At 35.1% G+C, this 14,025-nt stretch overlaps 1 protein-coding gene across 1 annotated transcript in view; it reads left to right on the top strand.

The window, feature by feature from the left end:
* The window catches only part of LOC121413030, a 28,335-nt gene extending 14,643 nt beyond the window's left edge, over window positions 1–13,692 (top strand). Inside the window, exons 5-7 of the mRNA XM_041605794.1 lie at window positions 4,193–4,381; window positions 9,545–9,733; window positions 13,621–13,692. Of these exons, the coding sequence (XP_041461728.1) occupies window positions 4,193–4,381; window positions 9,545–9,733; window positions 13,621–13,692 (450 nt within the window). The remainder of the gene's footprint in view (window positions 1–4,192; window positions 4,382–9,544; window positions 9,734–13,620) is intronic.
* Window positions 13,693–14,025: the final 333 nt, after the last annotated feature.

The following is a 14,025-nucleotide window of genomic DNA, read 5'->3' as shown; positions in this document are numbered from 1 at the left end:
TTTCTACTTTCTCTCTAAAAAGATCTAGCCTTAAATCATGTACCTGGGATACAACTTCATTTCCGACATTTCTATGCTATGGATTTTATTTTTAGACAAGAATTCATTAAAAAAAATGACAAAAATATCATGAAAAGAAGAGACTTGCCCGATGTTTACACCGCCATCTTGTTTTCTATTGTTCTTCACCCACGATACGGACGCTTGAGTCGAGTAACGTGGGTGAGAGTAGCCAGGCGGCTTCTAGAGAGTAAAAATCATTTACTAACGTAAGGTTACTCTCATACGAAGCCAGGTCTTCCTTCTCATAGACGCGTGCGTCGGGTAACGTTGGCGAAGAACAATAGGAAGTAAGATCGGGCAAGTCTCTTCCGTCTTTTCACAATATTTCTCTAATTTTTTTGATGAATTCTTGTTAAAAAATAACGAGAGCGTAGAAATGTCGGAAATGAAGTTTTTTCAATATACATGATTTAGGGCTAGATCTTTTCTATTAAGGAAAGTAGAAATCTCGGGGGTGAAAGTTTCAGGTTTTGGCTTCCGTCGTGTGGGTCAATGAGAAGGAAGACCTGGCTTCGGATGAGAGTAACCTTACGTTAGTAACTGATTTTTACTCTCTAGAACTAGAAGCCGCCTGGCTAGAATCTTGAGGACGCAATGATGATGATTTTTTTTATCATATACTTCTTCATCATTGACGTCTTGACACTCTCTCCATAGTGTCTTAAGCGAAGGACCAAAACAAAGATGGATTTCCCTAGAAAATCCATCTTTTTAAACCAAAATCACAAGAATTCTATTCATTCTTACACCTTCCTACGCCTAATGCGTAGGAAGGTTTTAAATATTATTATATAAAAATATAAAAAATGAAGATTTCTTACCTAACTGATGCCGCGTAGACCCCCCCTTCCACATGTAAACAACGGAAATACAATACAATAGCGTCGACCCTTGAACCGCTTATGTATGACGTACTTCCGGAAAGCAATCCCGTCTTTACGAACAATTTAGAGATAAAAATTCTTATTAAACAAATATTAAAATTTATTTTTTGATTATAAATAATTCATATAATATATATAAATTATTTATGATCACGAAATAAATTTTAATATTTGTTGAATAAGAATTTTTATCTCTAATTTCTATCTCTAAATTTTATATTTTTATATAATAATATTTAACACCTTCCTACGCATTAGGCGTAGGAAGATGTAAGAATGAATAGAATTAATAGAATTCTTGTGATTTTGGTTTAAAAAGATGGATTTTCTAGGGAAATCCATCTTTGTTTTGGTCCTTCGCTTAAGACACTATGGAGAGAGTGTCAAGACGTCAATGATGAAGAAGTATATGACATATCTAAAAAAATCATCATCATTGACCTTGCTTCCTCAAGACTCCGTTAGTATAGGCCTAGTATTAGTAAATGATTTTTTAATTTAGAAGCCTCCTGGCTAGTAGAAAAGATGGAAAGAGCTTACGGCCGTGTTAATGTCGCCATCTTAATTTCTTTGTCTTTCGCTTGGCGACAGCACGGAAATCGCGTGATTCGTTTTTTTATGAATTCTTCTTTAAAAATGAAATCAATATCGCAGAAATGTTACACCCGGTAATCTACTTCACTTGGAAAATAAGTTGAACCCCATGACAGGTAGGCCTACATGTTTTACATGTTTTAGGGCTAGATTTAGAAATTAGAGGGAAAGTAGAAATCTCGGGGGCGAAAGTTTCAGGTTTTGTAGGCCTACCAGTGGCAGTACCGTACGTGGGTGAATAGCTCGTGATCCCAGGCGTCAGTGGGGAGTAACCCTACGACTACGTAGAGTACTGTGTAGAGCTAAATTCATAGTAACCCAGGCCAGGGAACTCCCGCCCGCATAGCGGGCGGGCAGGAGTTCCTTGGCCTGGGTTAAAATCATGACTTTCAGTTTCAGACGCCTCCAGGCTAGTCATGCTAGTCGAGCACCACATAGCCTATAGATCTATATACATACGGACACGGTTCGACAATTACCCCTGGACAAAGGGAGAGCATAAATAATTACATATTAGGTACAAATCAGGATATAATAATGTATATTTACCACTGGCCACTAACACCTTGGCCTTCCACATCCCAGCCAATGTTCCGGCCGTTTCTCTGCGGGGTTCCGGACTCCACCAGGCCCTCAACTCAAGTTCGGGTCCACCAAGTTGACCAACATCTTTTTGTTACAAAATCGCTAGAAGTAACAGTTCCTTGTTTCCACCCAGTGTTGTTCTAAAACCCACATGGTTGATATCCTTATCAATTCAAGAAGATTAAGACAAAGTGCAGTAAGATCAGATTCTAACGGGCGTAAATATTGGATGAAGTGATAAACTGTAACGGGCGTCGCGATCGGTGAGCCAGTAGCTTTGAATTTGAAACGCACATGTACACGAGCGCGCTAGCGGTAGCATGCCTCGCCGAAAATAGATTTCCGAGGCCGAGATTTACCGAAGAGTTCCGGATATCTATTATAGATCTATATGTGTGTGTGTGTGTGTGTGTGTGTATTTGAGTTTTGTCAGACGTGTATCAATCAGATATGATTATTTACGTCTGGGACCGACCTTTAACGTCACCATCCGAAAGACGTGACCAGGGCTCGAACCTCTGCATCAATTTGTAACTTCCCCACAGCTTGGATTACAGGCGCACGCCACAACGCCCAGTTGTTTTTTATTACTCTATTAAACGTTAGCCTTTACTGATAGTTTATCCATTGCGATGATGATCTTAAAAGAAAATAAAAAAATCATCAAATATCAAATTACCGGCAAAATTTCAGTGTAAATTATAAACTAAATGGAGATTGTATTGGGAATAGTGCATCAAACAATTTTTCAAGTTTAGTACTCCTCCCTGCTCCCCCCCCCCCCCCCCCTGACGAGATTGAAGACCGTTTTTTGCTTGTTAATTTTTTTTCGGGTACGATTGAAGAACTTATTGTGGTAACACTGTGTTTGTTACCCAACTATGTGGGCAATTATGTGATTAACAATGTGATCTGAAGTCTAACACTGTGAATACATAGTTTACACATAGTCAACTATGTGAACACACTGTGGTAACACTGTGTTTGTTACCCAACTATGTGAGCAATTATGTGATTAACTATGTGATCTGAAGTCTAACACTGTGTCCACATAGTTTACACATAGTCAACTATGTGAACACACTGTGGTAACACTGTGTTTGTTACCCAACTATGTGGGCAATTATGTGATTAACTATGTGATCTGAGTCTCACACTGTGACCACATAGTTTACACATAGTCAACTATGTGAACACACTGTGGCAACACTGTGTTTGTTGCCAAACTATGTGGGCAATTATGATTAACTATGTGATCTGAAGTCTCACACTGTGACCACATAGTTTACACATAGTCAACTATGTGAACACACTGTGGTAACACTGTGTTTGTTACCCAACTATGTGGGCAATTATGTGATTAACTATGTGATCTGAAGTCTCACACTGTGACAACACTGTGACCACATAGTTAACACATAGTTTACACATAGTCAACTATGTGAACACACTGTGGTAACACTGTGTTTGTTCCATAAGGGCGTTTTCAATGATACTCAAAACGTTAATAGTCTTTCCAAAAACTACAAATCGTTAGCAAGCAGAAATAACTCATTTGAATACCTCTTTAAGTAAGCTACAATAATTATGAGCATTATTCACCAAATTTATCTGCTTTCAAAACACTCTGGTACTCATCAAAGAATGCTTACTTTTTTGTGTCAATATGCATGGTTTGACAGTGAACTTTGTATGATTATGGTTTTAAGGAAGAACATAATCATATGCATAACTGCAAGTGTCGATCCTGAAAGGAATATAATATATTCTATTAGCCGGTGGGGAGGGGGTGGGGGGGAGGGCTGTATAAAATTCCTAATCTATCGTTCTAACTTATAAAAAAGTATAATATAAAACAAACATACCAGGCCTTTATTTGAAAAGTATAGAGGGGATTATTCACCCTTGCTTTTACTTGCAAAATTGCTTTTTGCTAAAAATAGCAGACCTCGAACCAATAATTCCCACTAATCGCATTCAAAGCCTGGTAATTTTGTATAATGGCTCATTCAGGCCCTTGTTTGATGACGTATTTTTGTTTCTTCACTATGTCACTATTATTCCAGATTGTGTATCTTGAGATAAAGTACATTGATCTCAGTCAACGTCTGTCCTCATCACGTGATCTCGCTGAGTTCATTTGTAAGATGCCTCATCTTAGGAATCTTTGTTTCGGTGATAAATATGGAAACGCCCGTCCCTCACTTCATGAAGAGTTCTATTCAACGTTATCATCCTTAGCATCATCCGCAAAGGTATCGTTTTCACCTTCTCATTTTGCTTTTTTTTAACGAAAATTAATCGACAATTTACCCAAATTAGTACAGGCACAAGGGGTGATCATAATTATTCTGATAATCATGATTTGATTTTACCTTTCATCGGTCCATATTCACATCTGTTTAATGTGCAATTTCAAACATACATTTCTACTCAATACAAGGTTGATTATGCAGCTATCACCATGCATACATTATACGAAATGACCAGTCTTTCGTTCTGTATAATGTTTAGTCATGGTTATGTGACACCTTGATAGATCCTTGTAGAAATTTTGAGCCAAATCGGACAAATAATGAGAAAGTTATAAGCATTTGAATATTGCAATCACCAATGCTATGGAGATCCTCCAATTGGCAATGCGACAAGGATGTGTGATGTCACATGTGAACAACTTTCCCTTTGATGGACTATAAAATACCCTCAAAATGTCTCTTTATCCATGATGTATTCTTTAAAAATTTGTGTTACATGCCCTCCTATAGAAAGAACACATGATCTCTACAAAAGGCAATTTTGAGTGAAATATATACTTAAGTAATAGGGAGAGTTGTTCACAAGTGACATCACCCAACTATATCGCATTGCCAATTTGAGGATCCCCATATCATTAATGATCGCAATATTCAAATGCTCATAACTTTCTCATTAATTGTCCGATTTTTCTCAAACTTTCGTTGAATGTGTTTCTTGATTTTTTTGTTTTCACACAAGCTATCTTGTTCCAGAGGTTTCATTCTCCTTAAAGGACTTTGAGCCTTGAAATTTCAAGACTTTTTGTTATACTTTTAAAAGCCTTTTCTGTAATAGCTTAGATATATAAATTGTTGTTCATGTTCAATGACAATAATGGCCAAAATACAAGTAGTGGTAGTGCCATCCACTTCATTTCATGATCATAAGTGTCACCATTTTGATTGATTAGTAGATTATAATAATAAAAGGTCAAATGATAGCAATTAATAAAGATGAAGAGTACTAGTAATAATAATAATGATAATGATTTGAACAATATGAAAACATTTATAATGATAACTGATCATGATTTTGACAATAATTATTATAATCAATATTAATAAATAGGCCAACTGATGATATTGATTGTTATCTATAGAGTGTTTTAGCGATGCATTATAAATAGACATTTTTGTCTACATCAGTGCTCTGCGTCAATACGAGAGCGTATTGGACAAAAGACTGATATCCTCCGAATATCCCATAGGGTAGTAAAAAAAAAAGAATGAGCCATCCAGTATAATGTATTTACTGTTGTTTTACTGTTAGTTTTATACTGCAGATAACTACTGCAAATGCAGGTTACAGTACTTTACTTTTCCATTTTTATCTCCAGCAAAAAAATTTCATTCTGAATGATATTATAAACAATAATCAACTTGATCACATTTTAGCTGACTTTTGTCACATTCAAAAGCCTCGTAAACCCCCTAAATTGAGGAGGCAAAACACTGTGTATTGAAAAAAGTCTATTGGGAACGAAGAGAGCAAGCAAAAAAGATTGACCCTCTGGGCTACCTTTTTAAATGGTTGAGAAAACAATGTAGAAAATGGTACATTCACTCATTTACCTTTTTTGTCCTTTTTCCTTATTATCTTGGTGATTGACGTCATGGGGGCGGGCATGGCCGCAAAGCTTACTCTTTAAATCGTAATAATTTAATACGTGAAAAAAGAGAGTAATAGAGGAGAGAGATACACACACGGTGGAGAAACAGGAACTAGCAGTTGGCTAGCAGAATATAATATTAAGAATCCGTTAATAATTAATAGGTTGATTGACAGTACATCTCTTCTAAATATGTATATTAAGTGTAGGGTCTAAGATCGGCAAGACATATACAACGTTTGCTTGTTTTATGTCAATATGGTTTGACAGTGAACTTTATTTTGCTATGGTTTTAAGGAAGAACAATGAAAACTTTCAAACATATTTCTTTATTGTTTCATAATTACATGCATAATTATGCCTAGTACTCCCTAAATGTCGCACAGAATACCTAAAAACGCATTATGCTATGACGGCCCTTCCCTATCTACTAACCAACCTACCAACTGAGAAAAGATATCAAATTAGCCTTGCATCATTTAAAAATCATTTGATAAAGCATTCAGCATTACCCACTTTTGACCCATGAGTTGTACTGAAATAACCTTCATAATTAACTTTCGACCATCTATTTCGATATTCTGTTCGACTCACAACTTCAGGTTACTTTCTTGATTTTACAGATTTTGGCTAATTGTAATTGTAACAATCAGTGGCGTACCGTGGGTCACGGCATTGGGGGGCACCAGCAAAAATTTCGGGTCACTTAGGGAGCGCGCGAAGCGCGCTCAGTTGTCAGGTATACTGACATAATAGAGATATTTTAAGGACATGCAGTGCCATCAAACGAATATGTATCTCACTGATTAAATAATGCGAGCGCGAAGCGCGAGCTGAAAATTTTTGATATTGAGGGCTAAAAATTGACATTAAAAGCAAATTATTTTGTGATCATGATACTTCACTGTCTCGTTAAACAAACAATGCGAGCGCGAAGTGCGAGCTAAAACTTTGTGTATACTGACCCTAAACAAGGACATTTTAAGGATTATATAGTCATCGAAAGCTAGTGCCATCCTTTGCTGATTTTGTTAGAATTACATCTAAACACAGTCATGAAGCACCTTTTGTAGTCATGTAATGATTATCATACGTATCTTACTAATCAAATACTGCAAGCGCGAAAGCGCGAGCTGAAAATTTAGGAAATATAGACCTGTAGAGGGGCCTTGTAAGAGTAGTTTGTAGGAATTCTCTAAGACCCTACGTATTTGACTAACCAAATGATGCGAGCGCGAAGCGCGAGCTGAAATTTTTGTATATATTGACCCCAAAAATTGATATTTTAAGGACTATAGTTACGAATCCATTAAGTCAGAGTATACATCATAGTAATCTAATGCGAGTGCCAAGCGCTTGCTGATTTTGTTAGAATTACATCTAAACACATGGAGCACTTTTTGAAGTCATTGTAATCATGATTATCATACGCATCTCACTAATGAAACACTGCGAGCGCGAAGCGCGAGCTAAAATTTTTTGATATTCAGATCAGAAAAATTGACATTTTAAGGACTGATTTCAGGAGTTCATGAAGAGCAGAAATCTCACCAATCCACTAGTAATGCGAACGTTAGCACGGACAGGAAATGTTTTATATCAACACCTTAAAATAGGGCAATAACTTTCAGTAGTCATGAAAAAGAAGAATATATCACTACTTAAAACAATAATGACTCTAATTGCGAGGAAATTTGTTGTATATTGATTTGAAAACCGGAGGCTTTAGTACAGCAGTTTTATATATCTCGTTAAAAAGTCTATGTGAGCGCCAGAAACAATGAAGACACAATTAAGCAAATAAAATTGTGAAAAAATGCTTTTATGTTATATAACATAATATAACACTATGATAAACAATACGTTTCTCTTCCTTTTTCCCTCTTTTTCTCCTTTTCCCCGTTTTTTTTTTTTTTTTTTTTGGCCAGCCGATTGGGGGGGCACGTGCCCCCCCATGCCCCCCCGTAGTTACGCCACTGGTAACAATACATGTAATAATTTCACGTCATCCGTTTCTATTTTAAATCATTGTACTTTTATTGATAATTGACTGCTTTTTACTAGCAACTTTAGTTGTAAGTTTCCTTCACATGTACTTCCAAGTTTATTTACTAACTTATGATGCTACTATGTAAATGAATTTTTATAAATGTAATGCTATGCTATGTACATTGTCACAGGGCCCCATGGTAGACCAACATATTGTTGAATGGGCTTCCCTCTATTTGAACAAATAAATAAATGCGTCGATCCTGGAGGATAATAATATAGCACATTTCCGGGGGGGGGGGGGTGTATTATCATCCCACTAATAATATATAGTAGAACAGTATACTTTATAACAACCAAGCGGCGGCTGTCCTCATTGCCCGATTAAGACTAGCAGGTGTAGTCGGAACGTCGCAATAATAATTTGTTTTATCCACAGATCAACCTTTACAGCTATTTCTTTTTTACTACCACAATGATCAGCATCTTCTGAACTTGTATTGATTAATTGCACCTTCCATAGTGAAATCTGTTCATTGTGTTTTTTAAACGTTTACTTAATTAACAAGTTGAAATGGTTAAAAATTGGCTATATTTACATACAAACAGGTCTTCAAATTCCCTCCATTCCACAGAAGATAGAATAGTGTGCATTATAACCTACATAAATTAAATCCTGTGTGCTGATTGGTTTAAAGGTCATCAAGTGACCAAACATATTTCTTTTTATTGTAATTTCATTCATTTATTTGAAAAATAAATCAATTAATTAAATAACGACCCCCCCCCCCAGTACAACCACAAGGAATGATCATAAATCCTAATAATCAGGATTTTGCCTTCCATATTGACATCTGTTTAGTGTGCAATTTAAATCATATCCATTACTTCATACAAGTTTGATTATACAGCCATGAACATGCATAAACTATATGAAATGAAGAAAATTAGTCCAGTTTTTCACTCTGTTTATTACGTAATGTTCAGACATGGTTATTGATGTAAAAAAAGGGATGTCGTCCAGCTCTCCTCATTGCGCTGAAGGTAGAATAGAGTGTAGTGGTTAATCAAGCCCTTGTTTGATGACGTAGTTTGGCTTCTTCATCATCTTTCAAGTGATGAAAAGACGTCTAATTTGCAAAATTCCAAAATGGCTGCCACTGTGACAATTTTTTCATGGTTAACCGTACTAGTACAATGACCTTAAGGTAAAAGGGTGAATTACGAGTACAAGCACATAATTACAAAGATCTATCGTTTTAACTTATTAAAAGTAGATTGTAAAAAAAAATGATACAATAATTATACCAGGCCTCTATTTCGAAAGAATGGAGGGGATTATTCAGCCTTGGTTTTAATGTCAAAATTGCTATAGTTGGTAAATACTGTAACGGCATTCCAACCTCGAGCAAATAATTCCGAGTATTCTCATTCAAATCCAGGTACATGAGTATTTATAATGGCTCATTCAAGCCCTTGTTTGATGACGTATTTTTCTTTCTTCATTATATCACTATTATTCCAGATTGAGCGTCTTGATATCAATTACATTGATCTCAGTCAACGTCTGTCTGCATCACGTGATCTTGCTCAGTTCATTTGTAAGATGCCTCATCTCAGGGAACTTCTTCTCGGTGATAAATATGGAAACGCCAGTCCCTCACTTCATGAAGAGTTCTATTCAACGTTATCATCCCTAGCATCATCCGCAAAGGTATCCTTTTCACGTAGTCATTTTCGTTTTTTTTTAAACGAAACAATTTCCCCCAGCTAGTGCAGCCACAAGGAATGATGCAATTTTAAAAACAAGCACAGATATATATGTTGATGTGGAAGATAAATATGCTTTTTAAAGATATTACGCATTCCTCTTTATATGTTTTTCACATGTTAAAAAATCATGTTTGATTGATGATTTGATATGTTACGACTTCGTTATTTATGATTTTTAAATACTTTTTTAAATATGTTAAACAGCGTTGCATTAATACATAACATAGTTTTGTATAAAAACGGTAATTCAATTTGTATATAGTTATATCATTATAAAAATAGAATAAACTGAAAATAAATCACATTATTTTTTTTACACTTTTATTTTGGTATAACCATCTCATAATTATACAGAAATGTCAGAGTAACATATTGCATAATCATGTCTAGCATCAACGTAGAATAACATTGTACATTATGAATAAGTTACATTTTGATAAAAAAAATCATAGAACAACGCACAAAAAATAAAACAGAAAAGAAAGAAACACAAAAGAAAGCATTACAGGTTTGTTTGTCTGAATTACCCAAAATCCAACAATTTTTTAAAACAAATCTACATGTATGAATAGTAGTGTACCTATAAGAAATGCATTTTTGTTTCGCCCACTGGCGTAAATCCCGGGGGGATGGGGGATATATCCCCCCACTTTTCGAGGAGGGGGGTATGGCATGTACTAACATCCCCCCCCCCCACTTTTTACGGAAGAAATGAAAAAAAATCACAAGAGATAATTGTTTTGTTGGTGAAAATTCTTCCTAAAATACCGCTTAACAAATAAATAAAACAATATCATTGGATCATAAAATGCAAATAAAGAGCCAGTTCACCATTTCCAAACGAAATACTTTTCTCCTTATTATAACATTGAAGAGAAACCCCGTTTCTTCCAATTCATCAATGTTGGGATTTGGAGGGAAGGGATTAAGATGGAATGTCAAAACATTTTGAATGTAATCTCTAATAAAACCATTAAACCATCATGTGGTAAAAAAGATAACAGTATCGGAGGGGTATTTGTCATATGGACATACAGTGGCGTAACTACCGGGGGGGGGGCATGGGGGGCACATGCCCCCCCAAAAAAAAAGAAAAGGGGGGAAAGGAGAAACGGGGAGAAAGGAAGAGAAACTTTGTGGGAAAGAAGAAAATATAATTCATTATAATGTTATATTATAATTATTTATGTTACATTACATAACAAACATTTTTATAATGTCGCTTATCCAACGGCGGCGTCGTCGACATTGAAATCTTGGCCAAGGGTAAGTTTTTGAAATTTAATCATAACTTAGAATGTATATGAACCTAGTTCATTAAACTTGAACATAAGAGTAATAAAATATTACTAAGCATTCTGCCTGTGTTTCAATTCAAATGACTAGATCAAAGGTCATTTAAGTTCATTGAACTAAGATCATGTTAGGGGAATCAATATCAAAACCTTAACCAAGGTCAAGTATTTTAAAAGGTTGTCATAACTTCAAAAGTATATTGACCTATACACTAGTTATTAATTAAACTTAGACATGAGGATAATAGTGTATTATTAAATAATCTGCCTGACTTTCGTGTCACATGATTATGGTCAAAGGTAACTTAGGGTCAACAAACTTTGGCCATGATTTCCTCCACATAAAATGAGGATATTGCTTGCAATTGAACGGAACCCTGCCAAAATATAATATTTAATACGGGGTAGATGGAATTAAGTTTTATTAGATTCTATCGGCTAATAATTATGACAGATTGAACACCAAATTACGTTCTATGACGATTTTTTTTAGTTGAAAATGCTAATTAAAATGGTAGGTTTAATAGTAAACCTCTTAACATAAATTTATATATCGTTCTTTATCCCTGAATATGCTGCTCATTGTCTAAATTCAACATTTTTTATACATGCGTTTTGAAACGTTTTGATATTGTTACCAATCCATTGAATTTGAGGTTAACAGCACAAGTCATTGAGAATGTCCACTCTTTTAAAGGCAATTATAATCTATTTTAAGTCCCCAGTTTTTACAAAAAAAAGTTACAAGACTGCTTTACAAAATAATTTTTTATCATAATGGTTACTTTCGGTCATGTTCGCTCATTTTGTGTACGTAGCAGACGATGCTAACCTGCTAGTATAATATATTATATTATACTAACGCAGACACTTTGCTAATCAAAATCAATTCCAGACTCGTTATTTGCTTCCTCAAACTATAGCTATATTATAAGTATCAGTATGCAAAGCTTTATAGTACAAGAACATTGTTACTTTCGACATTAAATGCGTTAATTAAGTTTGTTTGAACTGTATTAATTGTTTCAAATGAAAAGGATCTAGGAACAGAAACTATCATACGTTAGTCACGTGACGTTGTAGAAAAAATATGCCATGTTCTGCTTGCTCGATCTCAAAGTTCGGGAGAAAAATAAGATGTAACCATTATACCAGTCGCATCAAACTGTAGGTAATCTATTAACCATTGGGATAGCAATCAATCTCGACCTTTCTGATGTTATATATACGAATAATTGTAGAAGAATATTATGAAAGCAGTTACATTAATCTATTAGTTATTTCCTCTTTAAGAATAGCCTAGAATGATCAAGTACATTCCACAGCATGTTTGTAAGAACGTTCCAGAATGTCTTTTTATTATGCAGGCCTTGCCTATTTAAAAGGCCAAGGAGTTTTATTGTTATTTCTGAATAGAGATTATGAACAATAGGCTTAGCTATGTTATTTACACATGTTGATTTCAATGAGGTCATTCAAGAATGTTTTAGAAATGAAGAAGGCTCCTGAAAGAGGAAGAATATTCTTTTGGAAGGCAATGCTAGAACTTTCCATTATAGTGAATTCTAGAAGGATAGCTGTAATTGAGTATATAAAGCTGCAGTTTCTTTAAGGACATCATCACATCATATGAGAGCAGGAGATCACATCACATCATATGAGATCACTTCACCAGATCATATCAGTTTATTTCCACCTGGAATATCTATATTGTGTGGAATTACTTGCCCACCATCAATGAACTGTTTGCAGTTATTTTGAGAGAGAAATTATCAGTTCTCATCGAGATCATCAACATCATCAACCTGTTCAATGAACACTCTTCAACCCATGTATTGCTGAATTTGACTGTTAATCATCATCAACATCGTCTTCACGGACATTTCAACTCGTTACAGTGACTCTTATTATTCATCGTACTTCAACATCAGTTTCATCATCGCCATCATTGTGAATTTTCGCCAGTCAACTAGGATTTTATCATTTGGATTATTACTTGGATATAGTATCATCACTTCGGGATTTTACATCGGACACTTCAAGAGATTTATGTAAGATCATTATTTTATTTATGTATAATTATTTCCTGTAATAAAAAAGAGGAAATTAAAAATCAAATTTACTTGTTATTTGTTGCAGTATCATAACACTGACCCTTAAGGATATTCCAGTGGGAAAACAAAGGTGCTGGCGTCTCGAAAATATGGGTGGTTTCAGACCGTTTGCCATAGCAGGAGTTGTTAACATGGACACCCTCAAAAGAACAGCGAGACGTAAATAATGAATAAGTTGTAATAATATTTACATCGAATTAATGGAATTGGATAAACTTGTCACATTATTATCAATCCGGTGTGAGATTATTGATAGTTATAAAGATATACCCGGATATCTACAATATTACGTTCATGAAAACCATTGTTCCCATGTTGAAGCTGTGTGTGTGGACTTTCGGACACTCAAATGCACCATGCACCATTATGCCTCATTTTGATGAATTGTACAAATAACATTTTTATTCTCTTTGGGGTAGAACGGTGGTGTAAAAATAAAGATGAATCCCTCGTTATCCGCCACACCCGCCCAAGCCGCCACAGCGGTTTGAAGGAAAAGAGAACAATTAGATGATGAACGGACATGGATTACTGATTAACAATGATACAACATGCATTCGACATATTGTGATAAACAAAATACACATCTCGCTCAACAATATATGTATTCTGTATATTATACCAATCATTAATTTCAATATAATTGCAGTGTAGTAGTATGGTGGTGCAAGAAATGAAGGCTATTAGGATTATTATTCGGAAGAAAGAAGCATTGTGATCCAAGAACCAGAGTAAAATAGTGTACATTATTACTACTAATAATCCAACAATGATTTGTTCTTCTATTTGAATTCCTTTTATTTTTTTTGATGAAAATCGTTATG

The sequence above is a fragment of the Lytechinus variegatus genome, chromosome 4, assembly GCF_018143015.1.
Source record: "Lytechinus variegatus isolate NC3 chromosome 4, Lvar_3.0, whole genome shotgun sequence".
NCBI classification, from domain to species: Eukaryota; Metazoa; Echinodermata; class Echinoidea; order Temnopleuroida; family Toxopneustidae; genus Lytechinus; species Lytechinus variegatus.
The sequence above is the reverse complement of the archived record's forward strand: the minus strand, read 5'-3'. Positions and strand labels throughout refer to the sequence as shown.